The following is an 18739-nucleotide window of genomic DNA, read 5'->3' as shown; positions in this document are numbered from 1 at the left end:
GGAGGTAATTGCACCACCTGGGAGCATCTGCTGAGAAAGCCCGCTTTTTTGTTCTTATCAAATATGCTTATGATGGTGACAGAACAGAGACAAAGCCCCTCACCCACCCAGCATCAAAACTTTAACACTTTTATATGGGAAGATCCAGTCTTACAGATGTTCTGGATATAAGCTTCTATGGGATTTTACAGGTCAAAACGAGCACTCTGAATTGGGCCGGGATTCTGCAGTTGCACAGTTTTTGTAAGGAAGCAAAATAAAAGTGGACAGCCCATTTTAGTGATTCCATTTTATTAAACATAGCCTACATACTATTGTTAATCCCTGCTAGAGTACAGCCATTGACCTAAATGGATTAACCTACATCACAGGTGAGTACCAGCATGGTGTAGTTTGAGCACAGGACTAAAATTCTGGGGTGTCTTGGCAAGGTTTGTTTGGAGGGAGTTTGCCATTGCCTTCCTCTGAGAGCATGTGAATTGCCCCATCACCTAGTAGGTTTCCACGGCCAAGCAGAGATTGGACCCCTGGTCTCCAATCCTCCAGCCATAGCAGCTCTTTAAACCGGTTAGAAAAGAAGAGTCCTCTGCTGTCATCCCAATTCCCCATTTTGGCTGCTTGTCAGCCTTTTGCCTCCTGTGTGTGTGCGCATGTAATGTGTGCCTTCATAGAATCATAGAATCATAGAGTTGGAAGAGACCACAAGGGCCATCCAGTCCAACCCCATTCTGCCATGCAGGAAATCACAATCAAAGCATCCCCAACAGATGGCCATCCAGCCTCTGCTTAAAGACCTCCAAGGAAGGAGACTCCCCTACACTCTGAGGAAAGAGTGTGTTCCACTGTCGAACAGCCCTTACTCTCAGGAAGTTCCTCCTAATATTGAAGTGGGATCTCTTTTCCTGGAGCTTGCATCCATTGCTCCGGGTCCTAGTCTCTGGAGCAGCAGAAAACAAGCTTGTTCCCTCATCAATGTGACATCCCTTCAAATATTTAAACAGGGCTATCATATCACCTCTTAATCTTCTCTTCTCCAGGCTAAACATCCCCAGCTCCCTAAGTCGTTCCTTGTAGGACATGGTTTCCAGACCTTTCACCATTTTAGTCGCCCTCCTTTGGACACGCTCCAGTTTCTCAATGTCCTTTTTGAATTGTGGTGCCCAGAACTGGACACAATATTCCAGGTGGGGCCTGTGAGCTTCCCTCCCCGCTTTAATTCTTGTCTGGCTCTTTGCTATGGAATTCTGGGAGTTGTTTGCTTGCTTTTGTGTGTTGCTCCAAACAGAGGAGCTTTTGTGGGTTCCTTCCTGGAGGGAAGGAGGAGAAGGTCCTGGGCATCCCTGCCATCCTTGCCTCCTGCAGGCTGCCAGCACAGGAGCCCCGCTGGACATGACACTAGAGGCCCCTGCAGAAGCAGCCAGACCCTCTCCCTCTTGCTCTCTGCTCTGGCCCCCCTGTTTCCCTCTCTCTTTCTCTCTCTTTCCCTTCTTTCCTCTTCTCTCACTTGTCCCAACTTTCCTCCCTTCCCTCCCTCCTTCTTTCCCCCCTCACACACACACATCTTCCCTCACTGCAGTCGCTCGCCTGCCTGCCTCCCTCCCTGCCTGTCATTCTTTCAGCCAATCAGGAGACGGAGGAATGAGAGAACGGATTTGAGAACGGATAAGAATACCGCATAGAACTCTGTTGGAACGTTCTCATCACGTTTCAGCTCTCTGGGAACACATTCATATCTGTACCCTCCTGGAACACATTTGGAACACATTTAAACGTTCTGAGAACCCGATTGGAACACATACATGCGGTATACTCAAATGCGTTCCGTTCTCATCACGTGATGAGAACGTTCTCAGAACGCAGTGCGATAATCTCCCTAGTTTCCTTTCTTGCCAACCCAGAACAACCAGTAGCCGAGTCTAGGGACGTGTATAGGAGCATAGAGATAGCAGATGCTTTTTAAGAAAGAAGTTTATTTTAAAAAGGGATAGAATAGGATAGACAGAATTTATATCACTCTTGCAAAGCCTCCTTGCCTTGCAGGTCAAAGAACATAGTTACAGAGTTCATTCCAGACAAGCCATTGTTGAAAATAACAAAAGGCCTAAACGCACTAGCTAACACGTTCCTAACTACTCACGGAAGGTGGGATTTGTAGTCCTTTTGAGTTCTTGGAATCAGGGAGCTGGCTCCTTGCCAACTCTACCTGCATTCCTGAGTCTGTGTCCCCCAGACTCCAAGAGACATCATCTGGTTCCCCCTCAGGAGAGGATCAAGGGAGAGACAAAGGGCCGCATGGCCTCAAAGGGCCTTTTAAAGATTTTCCATAGAAAGTTCTTGAATCTCGCGGTCCCACTCTCTGATTGGTCAGTTAGACCTTACATCAGCTATGATGCCACAGCTCATTAGCATGTGATGTCATCTCTCATTAGCATGTACCTCCTCCCAGATTAACCCCTTATGGTTCAGAAGAAGTTCCCAGATGACTGAAGGACCAGTCATCACAAACAGCCTACAAATGACATTGTGCAGGTTTCTTTTGGTTTTCCATCAATGAAAAACAAATGGTGACCAATAGATTTTTCTTTTCTCTCTTTTGAATTGTATGCCCCAAAAGGCAAATTACTAAAAATGTAATAGGGGGTGGGGGGAATCTTAAAAAATACATACATCAGGGAAATACTATATCAAGATATGTGCAGAAAAGGTTTAAGAACATGATTTGGAACTTGGACAGAATTCTGACAGGAATTTTAGAAACTAATAAATATATATATATATATATATATATATATATATATATATAATTAACTGGCAGATTTTCACATCCTGATCCATGTCTACCATGCCATATCCATGCCATATCAAAGGCTGAAAGGAATAAAAAGAAAATTTGCTTAATCTTATGGTGCAGCACTACCATCTAGTGGACACGGGGAAGAACTTGAGATATAATTCCAGAAGATATCTCAGAATCTTCTCAGGAATGATGTTTATATTGCTGCTTTATACTGCTACATACCCTCTAACATTTCACAAAAGAAAACTGAGGCTTGTGTGGCCAAGCAACATCAGAGTGTGGAAAAGCTTCCTAAAGTTATTAATGAAGAAGAACAGACAAGCTAGGAGAAAATGCAATAGTTAGCTTTTGCCCTAATCTGACTCTGTCCCCTCCTCGCCTATCTTCCCTAATGAGTTAACTGACTGCAAAGCACTTTTGCATTTTGAACCCAGTTTGCAGCAACTGAAGTAAGCTGAGGACAAAGGGAGAAATTGGGAGAAGGCAAAGGAAATGGATACTCTAAAAGCAGCTGAAAAAGTGGGGTGCCAGAGAACTAATCGGGACTGTACCATCCAAGTTGGAATAATTGGAGGGTATATTGTCAGACCATGAGTTTGTTTAGTTTGCATTATCTACTCTGTGCCAGACACACTAATGATCTATCAGTAAACAGTTTCTTCTGTGGCACATTGAGACATGTCTCCAATTTCCTCTGTGAGGACTTTTTAAAAAATAATAATAAAAAAAACTGTATTTGAGCATCTTGAGATGTTTAGAATCATAGTATCATAGCGTTGGAAGAGACCACAAGGGCAGGAGCTCACAGACAAAACATCCCTTACCATCCAACCTCTGTTTAAAAACCTCCAAAAAAGGAGACTATACCATACTCTGAGGGAGTTTGTTCAACTGTCGAACAGCGCTTACTGTCAGAAAGTTCCTCCTAATGTTTAGGTAGAATCTCCTTTCCTGTAGCTTGCATCCACTGTTGCGTGCCCTGTTCTCTGGAGCAGCAGAAAACAAGCTTCCTCCAACCTCAATATGACACAGTTTTCGGTGGGTTTTTCGGGCTATGTGGCCATGTTCTAGAAGAGTTTCTTCCTGATGTTTTGCCAGCATCTGTGGCTGGCATCTTCAGAGAAGATGGTATCTTCATTCTCTGAAGATGCCAGCCACAGATGCTGGTGAAACATCAAGAAGAAATTCTTCTAGAACATGGCCACATAGCCCAAAAAACCCACAAAAAACTATGGATGCTGGCCATGAAAGCCTTCGACTTCAATATGACACCCTTCAAAGATTTAAACAAGGCTACCATATCACCCCTTAACCTTCTCTTCCCCAGGCTAAACATACCCAGCTCCCTAATTCTTTCCTCATAGGGCATGGTTTCCAGATCCTTAGCCATTTTGGTTGCCCTCTTTTGGACACACTCTAGCCTCTCAATATCCTTTTTGAATTGTGGTGAACAGAATTGGATACAGTATTCCAGGTCAGACCTGTCTAAAGCAAAGAATAGTGAAACTATTACTTTCCTTGATCTAGACACTGTACTTCCATTGATGTAGTTTAGAATCTCATTGACTTTTTTATCTGTCACATGATCTGCTGGTATAAAGTAACACTGTATGTGGATATAAAAACATCTGATCTAAGATGTTCTGAATTCTTGTAGGTGTCCAACAGAAATTCCCCCCACAAAACGCTACCTGAGTTCTGGGAGCTAGACCCACTCATTTCTCCCATTTTGGCACCTCTACAGGGTACATTTCAGACACCAAAAATGTAAAATGGAGAACTGCACCTCCTGGATTCTTTAGGAAGCATGACTTTTTCTCCTGCATGACAAGATTAAACACAAATTTCTTTGGCATTATAGGGAAATGACTCACAGGTAATATTGGCTAGTTAGGTGCACTAAACAGAATGAGAAATCTCTTGCAGCTATTTCTCATTAGCACTGAATAATCTGCACTGCTAGCAGTGCACTTTGGGTAACCAGCCATTTTTACAAAGTGACTGCCCTGATTTGACTCAGCTGGAACTAAGCAACATGAGACTTGCCTGGTGCTTGCTTCTGTTACAACCCTCCTTACAGGATTTTTAGGAATTTGTGACTCTTTCTGAAAGATGGCATGAATTTAACATAAGAACACGAGCCATCAACTCCCATAGCTGCATCAAAATAAAAACCAAATCTGAAAGAAGTTTTTTTTCCAGATGGAATACCTCAAATATGCCTTTGGAAATATAAATCATGTTGGTTCATTCATCTATGATTGTGTGGGAGTAAAAAAAAATCCCTCAAAGAAAATGTTATATGGAGGTGTCTTTCTTACCTATGGATGAAATGATTCTCCTCAAGATACTTGCAACCACAAGCAATGTCCCTTGCTATGTTGAGCAGGTCCTGCATCGTCAAAGTAGATGGCTGATTCTGCATTACATGCCAATAAGAAAGAAGAAAACAAAGGACATTAAGCATAGAACAGAATGGAAGGAAAACACACCTTACAACTTAGTAAAACAAACAGGAAGAAGAGAAAGTGAAAGAAACATGAGTGAGAAGAAAGAGAGTAAAGGAAGCAATTATCTACATGGGGTAGCGGTAAAGATTTGGCTGCCATGGAGAACCCCACTTTTTCTTCCTCATATAAAAACATCAGAATGAATTAAATACTAACAATTTGCTTAACATGACAGTGCAGGCTACTATACTAAGTAAAGTTTGTCTGTTTCCAATACTGAACTGAATAAAAAAATACCCTTACATTTAAATGTGTAAAAACAAACCAACTGAAAGAATTTTGATGATGGATTGGTTGAAGATAAGAATGGCATTTTAGAATCAGTAGTATGGGCTGTCAAAGGATTTCAGAACAATGGTTGATATTCACAATTATGGATTCATAACATAGAGTTACAGATCCATAACTGCACTGTATTCAATAAAAACAGTACCTTTACTATAAGACTACAGTACTTAAATGCCTCTTCCCAGCCAGGGGCATTATTAGGGGTCTGTGGGGTGGGTTTGCCTGCTGGAACTCAGTAGAAGAGATGGTGTGAGTGGCGTGAGATTCAGTGGGAGGAGAAAGGAGAGGCACCAGGTTTTTAAATTTTATTTTAAATAAACATTTTCAAGAGCTCCTGGGCAGATATTAATCCTCAGGCAGACACATATGGGGAGAGGAACTCCATCAAGCATCAAGGTCCCAAACTGTTTAGGGCTTTCAATACCTTTACAAGCACCTTGAATTCAAACAAGAAACATATTGGCAGTCAGTGCAATTCTTTTAAGACCAGCATAATATGTTATCTGTATGGCATTCTAGTCAGTAGTCAATCTGCTGCATTTTGCACTAGCTGCAGCTTTTGAGATTTCTTCAACCGTAGTCCTACATAAAACACATTGTCATAGTTTAATTGGGAGACTACCAATACATAGACTACTGTGGCTAGGTTATCTCTCTCCAGGAAAGGTGCACACACTCCACTTGGGTCTCCAGTGACAGGGATGGATCTAAGCGTACTCTCAAACTACACACCTACTCCTTCAGGGACGTGTAACAAGTCAGTCTGTTTACCCAGTCCCTGAACCCGACAGCCACTATTCACCAGAGCTTCTGTCTTATGGGGATTCAGCTCCAGTTTATTGGCTCTCATCCAGTTCATTACAACATTCAAGCATTGGTCTAGCAACTGCAGATGCTGTTGCAGGCCAGACATATTCTCTTGCCAACTTCTTTGCCTGCTGATATAACTTTAAAGGACATAATTTAACCTAATAAGAGCTAATATAGGCAGTTAGTGCTCTCCCTCCCTCCCTCCCTCCCTCTGTGCGTGTGGCAGTGAAAGCTGGCTACAATACAGGTCACTCTGGGAAGAATGCCAGATGCTCTAGAATGTAAACAAAATATAAGAAACCCACTTGCAGTCCAGAGGAGAAGGCAACAGATTCTGGAAAATAAATGGTGACAGTTACGTTTAGTGAGACAGATACATTAGATGAAGAATGACTCTAACTATATGGCTGGCAGGGTTATGGACAGATGTATTTTTTATTGGATAAGAGACAGTGTACAAGATTTCTCTGGTGTACAACTAAGCTGGTCAGTTTTGAGCAGCGAACAGGCAAGCTGAGTGGGCATAGGAACAGAATAAAAAGAAGCTGAGAAAGAGTTCTTGGGAAGCTGCATTTCAGCATGCCTCCAATGAGGAAAGAGAAGGCAACAATGTCATCTTTCAGATATGCTGTTCCTGATACTTGATACTCTGACAATTGGCCTGAACATGCTGCCCAGACATGTTGAGATACTGGTAAGGCTAGTGCTAAATGCTAAAATAAATATAAAATACAGATATGCCCTATTATGTTTGTGATGGAGGCCTCTGTGAACTTGTTTATGGTGACAGATGTTGTTAAGATTTAATAATGCTCAATGGAATTAACCTTTGAATGCCCGTGTTGTCACAGAAGCCTCTGTAGAGATGTATAATGGCTCTACAGATGAGAATGCATATTTGAATAGATACTGTAACTGGATAAGTTATATCATTAAAAAGATTATGAATATGATAAAAGAGACAGGGTTGTGCACATGTAAAAGCCTTTAGAACATGTGTGTATGAAGCCTCAGATGACACTAGAAAATTATGGAAGAACTTGAGGATGATAATAATGATGGATAACAAGCTATATTAATAGATTTAAAGAATGATGTTCTTACATGTGTTAATTATTACCAAGCCTATTGAATAGAGAGATCAAGATTCAATCTTTATGGAAGACCTTATGAAAGTATAACATCTTGATGGTCATATAATATGATGTAATTATATGAATGATATCTTAACATGTAATGTGATAAAAAGGTATTGAAGCTAAGAAACCAGACATTCCTATGTCTGTGTTTCTTCCTGAGGGGACAGTATAAGTTCATATATCTTCGAAGGCTTATGATAAGCGGCCTAAAAACTACTAAAAAGTGTGTTCAACCCACAGAAATATAATGAAAGGGATGTGACTATCATTCGTTGTAGTTCACTAAACATACAAATTGTTGATTTTTCAGCCCCTTTAATTGTTTTATGTACCAGTTGAGAAATTTGCCACATAATCACCTGGGAGTGAGAATTTTCAGCTGGTTCATGTGCAAATGAAGTCAATGGGCAGGGACTTCTGTTTGAAATTCATTGTTTTGGAAGTATTTTTGTTTTATTGAATCAGTGCACTTAAACAGTAGGGGTGCAAGAGTCTTTGCATCTTCACCCTGGAAAAGACTAACAAGCAACATAGGAAGCTATCTTGCCAATGAGGTGTTGAAATTGGGTGTTTTTGTTGTTTTTGGAATGGCTGAATTCAAATTTATCAAAGTTAAAAGAGAAAATGTCAAACAAGGGAGGGGGGAGGGGAGGTATCTTGATACAGTATATGAGGAAGTTAGAGTGAAGAAGACAAGCTGGGATCAGTTTTGACTAAAGGTCCTATAGCTGAGATGCGGGTTATGGGAACTGTATTCCAAAACTTTTAAAACTCTAATTCTCCCTCTTTCTCTGCCCTGTTCTCTTCAGTGCATACTATAACACACTGAACTCTATGGAGTTGTTGAGGCCAACTATTGTTGGACTGCAAGTTCCAGCAGCCCCTAGCTGGTGCAGCCAATGCTGAGGAATGGTGGGAGATGAAGTCCAACAACATCTAGATCTTGACAGTGTTTTCTTAGGCAAGGAATCCTCAATGGTGATTTGGACAGTTCCTAATATACCCTAGTATACAGCACCTAGTATACCCTGGTGGTCTCCATTCCAAGTACTAACCAAAGCTGACTGACCCTGCATAGCTTTCAAGATCTGGATGTTGTTGGACTGCAGCTCCCAGCATTCCTAAGCATTCCATAATCAGGCCTCAATAACTGACTGGTCCCATGAAAGCCCCCACACATACCATGCTGCCATGGCATGGTGATAGAAGATAACTTCTTGTCATCCTTTTTATTCCATCCAGGGCAATAAGCAAACACTTGTGAATTTTATTGCTTCAAGAATGTGAAGGACAGAGATTCTACAGTTCTGGTTATGATGCCAATGTCGTTGTTCCACAGGTCTTGATTTTTCCCTTTCAACCACCAGAAATCAATATGTCAAAAGGGGGAATAGAAGGAAGGGGAAGAGGTTGGGAGAGGAGGGAGACACTCACAATCACCAAATGCCACCAGTACCAGACACAATATTGAGACATGCCACCTACATGAAAGTGATATTTTGTGGCTGGGTATATCACAGCATGAAAAAAGAAAGTACTATCAAATTTGGTAAAGACATGTGCCATTTGAATTCCCAATTATAAAGCACAATGTTCCATGAACAACCAACCCACTGGAGCATGACAACTCTCCCATTTGGTTTGGTTTCTTATGCTAACCTACATTTGATGTTTCTTTGGTCCACAATGGCCACAATCAAGCAGAATTGTGCTCTCAGCTCCTGTTGTTCATATCTTGCTCATATTAGTGCCTAAGCACTACAATTACCACTGGAGAGATTTCAGACTAGTGTGTTATCAGTTTTGTGAATCATGCTGCATGCTTTCTAGAAAAAATGTTATGGTTTTGATTTAAAGAAGTCTTCTATAAATGGAAGGACATGTATCTCTGATGGCTGCTTACAATTTAATTTAATTTAATTTAATTTAACTGCTTATAGGTACACCTACAGGAATGATGTATATATCTGGTGGCTATTCCAATGGCCATTTCAGTCAGTGGGAGGGGGGCAGAAATGTGTCCACAAGCTGAACTGCTTTTAAGATTTTGCTGTGGATGAATAAAGAGCCACTTCTGCAAGGGGGTATGGTAAACCTCCGTAAGCAAGTTTGTAAAGGGTATATCTGCCAGCATAACCAGGAATTATGCCAATGTAATACCCCAATAGGCTTCCAAACTACATGTCAATTGCCCAATAGGCCTGAGTCTAGTTTTCTAATGATCAAGACTATTCTCTCCCTGTTGTTCTTTTTTGTTGTACAGTGGCCCCTTGGTATCAGTTGCAGTTTCATTTCTGGATGTCCCTTCCCCAACGAACTAAAATCTATGGATGCTCAAGTCCCATTACATGCCATGGCATAGTAAAATGGTGTCCTCTTATATAAAATGGCACTGGTTTGCTTGTTGATTTTTTATTAAAATATTTCCAAGCCACGGATGGTTGAATCTGTAAATGCAAAATTCATGGGTATGGAGGGCTGGCTGTAATTTGCTTTTCACTTTTTAACAGAGTGAATGACTACTTTATCCATGCTCCTTCATGATGTGAAGATAGCCAGCATAATAATAAACCTCTTGTCAACAAGTTAGCAGACATTAGAGCAAAAGAAGCAGATTGACACAAGGGTTGACTCACCACCCGAGGCCTGTTTTGCCGAAGGAAGCTCTTCATATCTCCACCAGTCATAAGCTCCAAAAGAATGAAGCGAGGCAAGGTCTGGAGGCTTACTCCAATGCACTGAACAATATTCTGGTGATTGAACTTGCTGCAAATCATACATCACACCATGACATGATAGAAAAGGCAAAACCAGAATCAGTATTAGATATTAGTCAACATCTGTGACTTCATCTGCTTAATCAAATCACATTATATTGCATTATGACCATCTGATATTTAGTCAAAATCCCCTTTCCTGAATTAGTTTGAGTGCTACTCTCTGGAACAAGAGAGAATACATTTGCACCATCCTCTATGTGTCAGCCACTCAAGAATCTGAAGGTGGATAAAGAGTGAAGAAGAGTGAAATGAGTCATGGTCATATAATGACTGGCTGGAAGACAGCATGAAATTGAGTAAAAAAAAAAGGGAAGAACTGCAAGGAGAAACATAAAAGATAGAAGGGAAGAGATCCTGAGGCAGGGAACAACTGAGTGCTCCAATCTTGCTTTTGACAAGCAAGTTTACGGTCACTAGTGGAAAAATGTTGGCACCATCTGTCTTAGAGGAATAAACTATATACACTTCCACTGTATTGCTCTTCACCCAAGGCCAAATTAATTTCAATTAATTACTTTTTTCCCCTATACAGCCTATACTTTTATGGTGCTTAGAAGACAAACACTAAGAGTAAAACATCCATAATAGCCAAGTAGTCTCAGATATGAACTTATGGTTCTTTTGTGAGTGGGAGTAAATAATAACTCATACATATTTGAAGTATCTCCAGGGCAGATTTTTTTAAAGTACCATGTACAAGTGAGCCCTTTTTTGCCTTGAAATGTCACTCAAAGCTCCATCAGCTTGTGAAGGGGGCAGACAGTTGTCATCTTTTTGGTTCCAGCAGCTTGTCTGAGCTAGAAGGTGGGAGGAGGCAAGCTCCCACAATGTCTCTGAAGTGTTTTTATTTCAAACATTCAGGGAGAGGCAGAAAGCAATTAGTGTTGATCAGCCTAGTCATAAATCACGCAATCTCTCACAGTGACTTGATATTTGGATGTGCAAAAAATGTGCAATAAATTGTACAAGAATCTCACTTCTGTAGACAAAGGATAAAATCTGCAAATTGTCCTAGAGCATCGTTTTGGAACTATCACTCAGGAGAAGTCACCACAGTGCTATCCTAGCTGGGCTCATTTGGGACACAGAGCCAGATTTCATATTATTAGAAAGTGAGATTGTCCTCTGTCTGTTATCTAATCTTCGTGGTAAACACTGGGCTGTGATCAATAGCAAGGACAATAGAAACTAGACTTTTTGAACTCTCACTCCCACAATCCCTCTGCGTGCCAAAGGCATTTGGCATGTTGGGAATTCTGGGAACTGGGTCTAAACAAATGTCACCCCCCCCCTCCAGTTCTGGTCACTGAGCTTGATGAGGCAATAAAGGCAATCTTCCTATCTCACTCTGGCTTCACAGTTTAACACTGTATTGGCACTTTCAACCAATTATTACTTCTAAAAGGAAGAGATGAAAGTCTAGCCGTGGCTTTTTAATTATATCATCCTCCTAATGAAAAGAAGAAACTTAAAACACACCTGATTATCAGTGCTTCCATTAGGAAATCCATCTCATCCTGCTCAGAACATATTTCAGGCAATGTCTGTTGAGAAGAAGAAGAGAAACCTGAACCCATTACAAAAGAATTCAGAATTACTGGCATGAGTTAACAAGAAGGTGGAATCCTTGAAATCTTTTCTTAGAGCATCTCTTTGGAGGTGTTCCCCTCTCCCTTTATTGAAAATTGAAGCCTGAAAATGGCTTCAAGGCAGCTAAGGAAACTCAGATGCAACAAAATACCTAACTGCTATAAAAACAAACCCTTAAAACAACAGGATCATAACCTTGTGGTTATTTGTGTGCATAGATAATAAAGGCATTAAATAGAGCCTCATTATCTGCAATAACCTCTCTTCCTAGCCCAAAGAGGACTGTATTGCAGGAGATTGTTCTGTGGAATTTCTAAGTAGGAATGATTGCAGGGAATGAGGAAGAGAGAAAGCCTGCGGAGGTGGAATATATATATATATATATATATATATATATATATAGTCAAGTAGGTTTTCAGAGAACTTTTGCGCTCACCCACACAAAGGCAAGCTAGAATCTGTCTCTATGTTATCAGAACTAAAGAAAAGAAAAGGAAGAGAAAAAAAAAGAAAATGTCTTTTGCTATTTTGTTCTCTAGCTCAAGGACTGGCTGACCTCCCTTATGAGTACTCACAAAGCTCAGGTGGGTTTCTCTACCTCCCTTCTCTTACCAGTTTCTCATTCAGAAGTAGATAAACTGTCATTAGGAGGGAGCCCAGCATCCTTTGGGCAAATCCTTTCCCTGCCAGCCTTCCTTGGCACAGGGCGGGGGAGGCTTCTTGGTGTCTAAAGACATGGAGAGTGTTTGCCAATTAGCAGCTGGTGGCTCTGAGATTGGTAGGGAAAGTGAATCCAAATTTAGTCTACACTTTAAAGGAACTAGTCAAGGTAAAGAACCTTATCCCCACTATATAGGTTCAACACTTTGGGTAGTTCCTTTAAAGTTTGAACTAAAACCCAGAGCAGATTACCCACCCCACTCACAGTGGAGTCACCAGCTGCCACTGGTCATTTCCTGCCAAAGACCATGGGGTTTGGAGTCAAGCCTCGTGATACTTGGTGGTAAAAGGCACTCCATGTGTCATGTGGCTGGAGGGAAGCAGAGCTTGGAAGTAAGAAGTTACAAGTAATGCAGTTACTAGCAGTTCACTTTTTTAAAGGCAAAAATAGTGTGATGAAGTTCCCATTGGATAACAAGTAGGAATGACATAAGATCCTAACTATTTTTAAAGTTACTGCACTTTTTAAATGGTGTTTTAGGGTATTCTGAGTAAAAAATTGCCCTGTCTTATGCAATTATCTGATCAAACCTAGGCTTGAACTCAAATGTTACAACCAATACAAGAAGTAGCTTAACACTGAACTGAACTGTTTTTCTCACAAAATTAACAATTTTTGGCAGGGTATGTATATGCTTAAATGAGTGGCAAAGTGAATTAATTAAACAAATCTTTTCAAGCTCTGATGCAAAAGTCTCTCTAGCATCCTCCACCCTCAATGTAAGTTTCCTCCCATCCTGGAAAATGTAGGAATAAAAAAAACATGGAAGATGCAAACCCCATTCCTAGGCAGCACTACTCAAGTAGGCTGTGCTTGCTTTGAACTTGAATTCTTATCAATCCGTTCAGATCTTCATCTGAGGCACTTCATTTTCTTCTCCCTAGCTTTTAACTGAAGTAGGTGGCTGGCTACCTTTTCAGAAGTGGCAACCAGGGTGTGGCATGTCCTACATAAAAATATTGTGTGGGGCTGTTTTCACTACCTTTACAATGCTGTCTGTCTGCCTGGACTTTTCATTAAAGATAGATAAGCTTTCCTTTGTTTCTTTTGTCTCTTTTCTATTTTTTAAAGTGTTGCTTGTTCTTCTTATTCGTGTGCCTTTTTATCTGTTATTATTATTTAGCCTGGGATTTATATTGTTGTTTTGTACTGAGCTGTAAGATCAGAAAGAAAGTAAGTAAGTAAGAAAGAGAATTTCAAATTGATGTAGACACTAACCTTGATAGCCACTTGTAATGGGCTATGATCTGCTGTGATTCCTACCACTGTCCCTTTGTAAACTTCACCAAAAGCTCCATGTCCAAGTGCCCTGAAGCAAGGAGAAGACAGAAATCATGCATAAGCATGTTACTCAGGTCCCCAAGGAATCACACTCAGAGGCTACTGTATTCTATAAGTAGAAAGATCCAAAGGCACCTCTCCTGTGAAGTATTCCATAGCACTGAGCCATGACAGTTAAAGTGGTGTCAAACTGCATTATTTTTACAGTGCAGATGCTCCTTTCTCTCTCTGTAGGAAATGTGTCTAAATTATTTTAGGCAATGATCATCAGCTTTTAAAGTCTATTAAACAAATACCTACAGCCAAGTGCATATCCTCTAATATAATATATAATAAATGCATATCTAATATATCAGACAAAACCGGGACACATGTGGCCAAGTCTTATTCGTTTTTTATATCCCATTTTTCTCCCAAGACAGTATCCAAGGTGGCTTATTGATTATTGGCACTTCCATCCTCTACGCAATGGGGGGAAGGAAATGCCCCCCCCCCCCATAGACCTTAGTACTCCCAAGCCTCTGGGAGGTATTATCAGATATTCTGCCATATTTTTCAATCTCCTCCTCTTCCTTGGATTTTATGGTGTCCAAGTGTTTTTAGCCTTCTCCTTAACTTTCAAAGGCTAATGCAGGCCTTTCTTCATCAGTCTTCCTGCTCTGTTCACTTCATATTTTGAAGAAAGGTCTGTTGAGGCTAAAGAAAGGCTTCTACAAAACTAAAAATGGGGAGGGTGGTCCCTAGACACCAAAATGTAGCAAAAAGTCCCCAAATTATTTGGGATGGCAATAGTCTATGGAGGATTTTTTTTTGGGGGGGGGCAACAGGGATGTTGGAGGCATAAGGCCTTGGAGGCCATACTTTGCTGCTCCAGGGTCTGTTTTGTTTCCCATGGTTCTAAAATTAGTAGGCCACGTTATTCTAACAAAATAGTTTCTAATGGGCTATACAAGCCGTCCCCTTTCCTGGCTGGATCGGGGCCATGGCAACCTCACACCACAGCCCCAATCCAGCCTCTGGAGGGTGACTCCTTTTTACACCCTCAAAGGGTGCCATAGCTATGGGAGCACAGCTGTATGGCGCCTCATCTGCACTGCATCATCTGGATGCAGCACCGGAGGCATGCCATGATGCCACATGCCATCTGGAACAATGTGCAACATTATGATGTCCTGGGGGCAGGGGCAGGGTGTCCAGCATCAGGATGCTGCACCCTGACTCCACTCACAGGTCAGCACAAAGTGCCGGTTGGGTATCATGTAAAATAGCTACTTTATTGAATATCAATCAGTACTGACTTCATGGATAACAACCAAGTTCCTTACAATCATGTTGTTGTTTTTTCATGTGGGATCTAGAAGATGCTAATGAACATAAGCTTTTTCAGAGGATATTTTATTCTGACCTAGTAGAACTATATTAGGCTGCATCCACACTGCAGAAATAATCTGGTTTGGTATCGCTTTAACTGCCATGGCTCAATGCTATGGAATGGCTGGGAATTGTAGTTTGTTGTGGTGCCTGAGTGGAGCATTGAGCCATAGCAGTTGAAGCAGTGTCACACCAGAATATTTCTACAGTGTGGATGCAGCCAGAGGCACTGCTCCACATGAATGACTTTCTATGTATGTACATAGAGTCAGCTCCTATATTATTACCAGTCAAGGCAAAATTAATGGATCCAGTTCTGTTGGCTGGATTCCAGGGTTCCCCAGTGACAACCTAGCAGGAAAAACTTTATGGGCCAGTTGACTGACACGCTTACTGCCTATACCAACATGGTCTCTTTCCACATAAGCAAATGATTGGTGCTTATGGTTGCTAAGATCAAAGAACCTTGTCACAGATCTGCAACTGTATTAATTCTATTGAAGAGTGATGAGAAAGAGTGGGAAGAAAGAAAGGGAAGCATTACAATGCAAATGTGAAGACATTCTTGCTAAAATAAACTGTTTCAGGATATCTAACAAAAAAGCAGTAATTATGTATCTAAGGAACTTTCTTCATGGGAACACCAGTCAACGAGAGAGCTATGTTAGCTCAAACTAGACTATTTTCTTTTTTTAAATTAAATTTAATGTTAACATTTGCCCAGGAAGCTTGGGAACATGGGGCATGTCTAGAACCAATGAGTCAGTTGCAACCTACCTGCTGAAAATTTTGCAGGTGACACTTATGTCAAATGTTACTGATCCATTACTAGCCTTTTCAACAAACTGAGTACAAAGAATTAAAAATCATACCATGCTTTCCAAAGAACAACTTCTTATTTTCCACAGTCAAGTTTGGAAAAGTAACAATATGAGACACAGGCCTTGTAACCAATACACTGGTCCCTCCACAATCACTGGGGTTAGGGGAGAAGGACCTCCATGAAAGTGGAAAAACTGCAAATAAAAAAACCCACTATTCTTTTTACCTAAGCGAACACCTCTATAGGAATCTCTAGGTCCTCAAGTGGAGCTCTGTGGTCAACACCTGCCAGAACTTGATGCTGAAGGACCTACAAATGCCCAGAGAAGTGTTTTCTCTAGGAACTTCTACATTCTCCAGCACAACTCTATGACCAACCTCTGGAAGAGTTGGGCTGGAGGACATAGAGATTCCTAGAAAGAACATACTAATCAAATTTGCAAATAGTCTATAAAAATCAAAGCTGTGAATGTGGAGGGCCAACTGTAGTTCTATTGGCCATGGACATGGGAACCCCTTATACAAGATATACCATTTTGCAATTGAAGATGAGTCTCCGAGTTTTAAAGAGAGCAAGGTTTTAATCTCTGTGGTTGCATAGAACAATTGAAGTAGTCCCTCTCACCCCATATCACAAAGGCAGCAATCTTGCACATGCAAGCTGCTTTTAAAAAATACATTGGAATTTCTACTTAGAAACAAAAGGAGATTTGGGCAAAATCTTAGAACAACTGTCAATAGTTTAATGCAAATTCTAGTTCCTTTCTGTGTTCAAAATCTTTTTCCCTGTAGTCATATGTCTAAAGGAATGTTCTTGAAGGATGGCATGCTTCTACTCTTGTTTGCTTATGGCAGGGGTAGGCAACCTGCAGCCCGTGGGCTGGATGTGGCCCGGCGAGGCCTTGGGACCGGCCCCAGCCCGGTCCTGCTGCCGATTGCCGCCGGGGCCTTTGGGGGACAATTGTCTATAGAAGCCTCAGAAACATGCATTTATATTAACATATTTTTAAAAATCAGCATTTTTTTTCGCGTGTCCTCCATTTTTTTAAAAAAAAGTGTCTTCCATTTGAAAATTTTGTCCTACATTTGTCCTGGTTTATTTATATATTTAATTTTTTTAAAAAAATATATTTAATTATTTATTTTTTGGCTTCGGCCCCCCAGTTGTCTGAGGGACAGCAACCCGGCCCCCGGCTCTGTAAGGTTGCCTACCCCTAGCTTGTGGGGTATCACTTGTGGGGAAAATCGGGGGTTTAAATGGGCATTATCCAGTGATATTTGAGCAATTTCAGTGAAGATTTTCACATGCATTGCAATTAAAGATGGCTTTTCCTGGGAATAATCAGCAACAAGTCATTCACAGGGAAATCCTGTTAATGAATTGTTGCTGGTTATTCCCAGGATAATTCATATTTATTTGCGATGGTTTTATTTGTGAAAATCTTTGCCATGATCATGGGAATATCGCTGGATAAAACCCGTTTAAACCCCCAATTTTCCTTGTCTGATAAAGTCCTTAGTGCTGGGATTTTCAGCCATAGACTCTCTCCAGATCTTCCCATTGTCAGAAGTGAGAGAATGGTAATCAGATGGAGGGCATTTTTAGGAGTTGCAAGAATTATCTGCTTAGGGATGCTTATTTGAATCTTACTTTGCTATCTTTTTCAGACAAATGCCTTTTTATTCCTAGAGAGGCTTCCTTGGAACTTACTTTGCTGTGTTTTCCATGCTAGACCTAGATATCTGTATTCCTATGTACCTCGTGGGTAAAATATTCAAATATTCTCCTTCAACTAAGACCCAGAAAAATTATGTCAAGTCTGAATTTTTCAGAGATATCCCTAAATAATATGTGCCATGCATGAAAAGATGTATTCAGACTAAATGAATGGTCCAAATTTAAGGCATAACTGAGTCTAATGACATAATGGCTTGTTTCTAATCAAAGTATGTGGTATATAGTAAGTGTAGAAATTAAGGTCTTTGGGTTAGCACACTGACATCAGAGTCACAAGAATCAAAATAAGGTTGTCATTCTCTGGTGGCCCAGGGCTATGTTTCTGTCTCCAAAATCAGCAAAGAATGCACGGCCTTACCGAAGAAGGGAGATATTTTTCCGTGGGATCTCCTTAAGTTCACTGAGTGTGGCTGCCTTCCCTGCAAAGCTGTAGTTGGGGTTATAATCTGTCATGATGGTGGAAGTCCGGATTTTGCTCAGATTATATTCTGGGCTTTGCAGTCGGGCTCTGGCCCCTTCCAACTGCTGCTTTTTACGATGATAAACTGAAAAGGAAAAATGCAGACATAAAGGAGGGACATAACCAATATCTGGAAAGAAAAGAGGAAAAATTAGGCAACACAGAACAAATGACACAGCAAAATATAAATAAATGTGACAGGGCCCCTCTAGACAAGAAAAAAAGGATCTGAAAGTCACAACTTTTATTCCTGCACAAACTGATTTTATTTTGGAGATCCACATAATGTTTCTTCATTCTGAAATATTTCTTGGGAATTCCTGGCATTATCAAGGACTTTTCATTCCTATTCTCCTAGGTAAGTTTAAATTAACCCAGTACTTTCCTAAATGAAATATATCTTCATTTGTGTTTGTGTTATTCTGGAACTAG

The 18739-nt window shown here is 40.8% G+C and overlaps 1 protein-coding gene across 1 annotated transcript in view; it reads right to left on the bottom strand.

Moving 5' to 3' along the window:
- The window catches only part of LTK (leukocyte receptor tyrosine kinase), a 167976-nt gene that overhangs the window by 13168 nt on the left and 136069 nt on the right, over nucleotides 1-18739 (bottom strand). The window contains exons 20-24 of the mRNA XM_089523151.1: nucleotides 18206-18392; nucleotides 13854-13944; nucleotides 11804-11868; nucleotides 10181-10310; nucleotides 5119-5216 (exon numbers count right to left, since the gene is read on the bottom strand). Coding sequence (XP_089379277.1) covers nucleotides 5119-5216; nucleotides 10181-10310; nucleotides 11804-11868; nucleotides 13854-13944; nucleotides 18206-18392 — 571 coding nt within the window. The remainder of the gene's footprint in view (nucleotides 1-5118; nucleotides 5217-10180; nucleotides 10311-11803; nucleotides 11869-13853; nucleotides 13945-18205; nucleotides 18393-18739) is intronic.

The sequence above is a fragment of the Sceloporus occidentalis genome, unplaced genomic scaffold, assembly GCF_023333645.1.
Source record: "Sceloporus occidentalis isolate IW3139 unplaced genomic scaffold, rSceOcc1.0.p SCAF_4, whole genome shotgun sequence".
NCBI lineage: Eukaryota > Metazoa > Chordata > Lepidosauria > Squamata > Phrynosomatidae > Sceloporus > Sceloporus occidentalis.
This window is presented reverse-complemented; position numbering and strand designations above follow the sequence as displayed.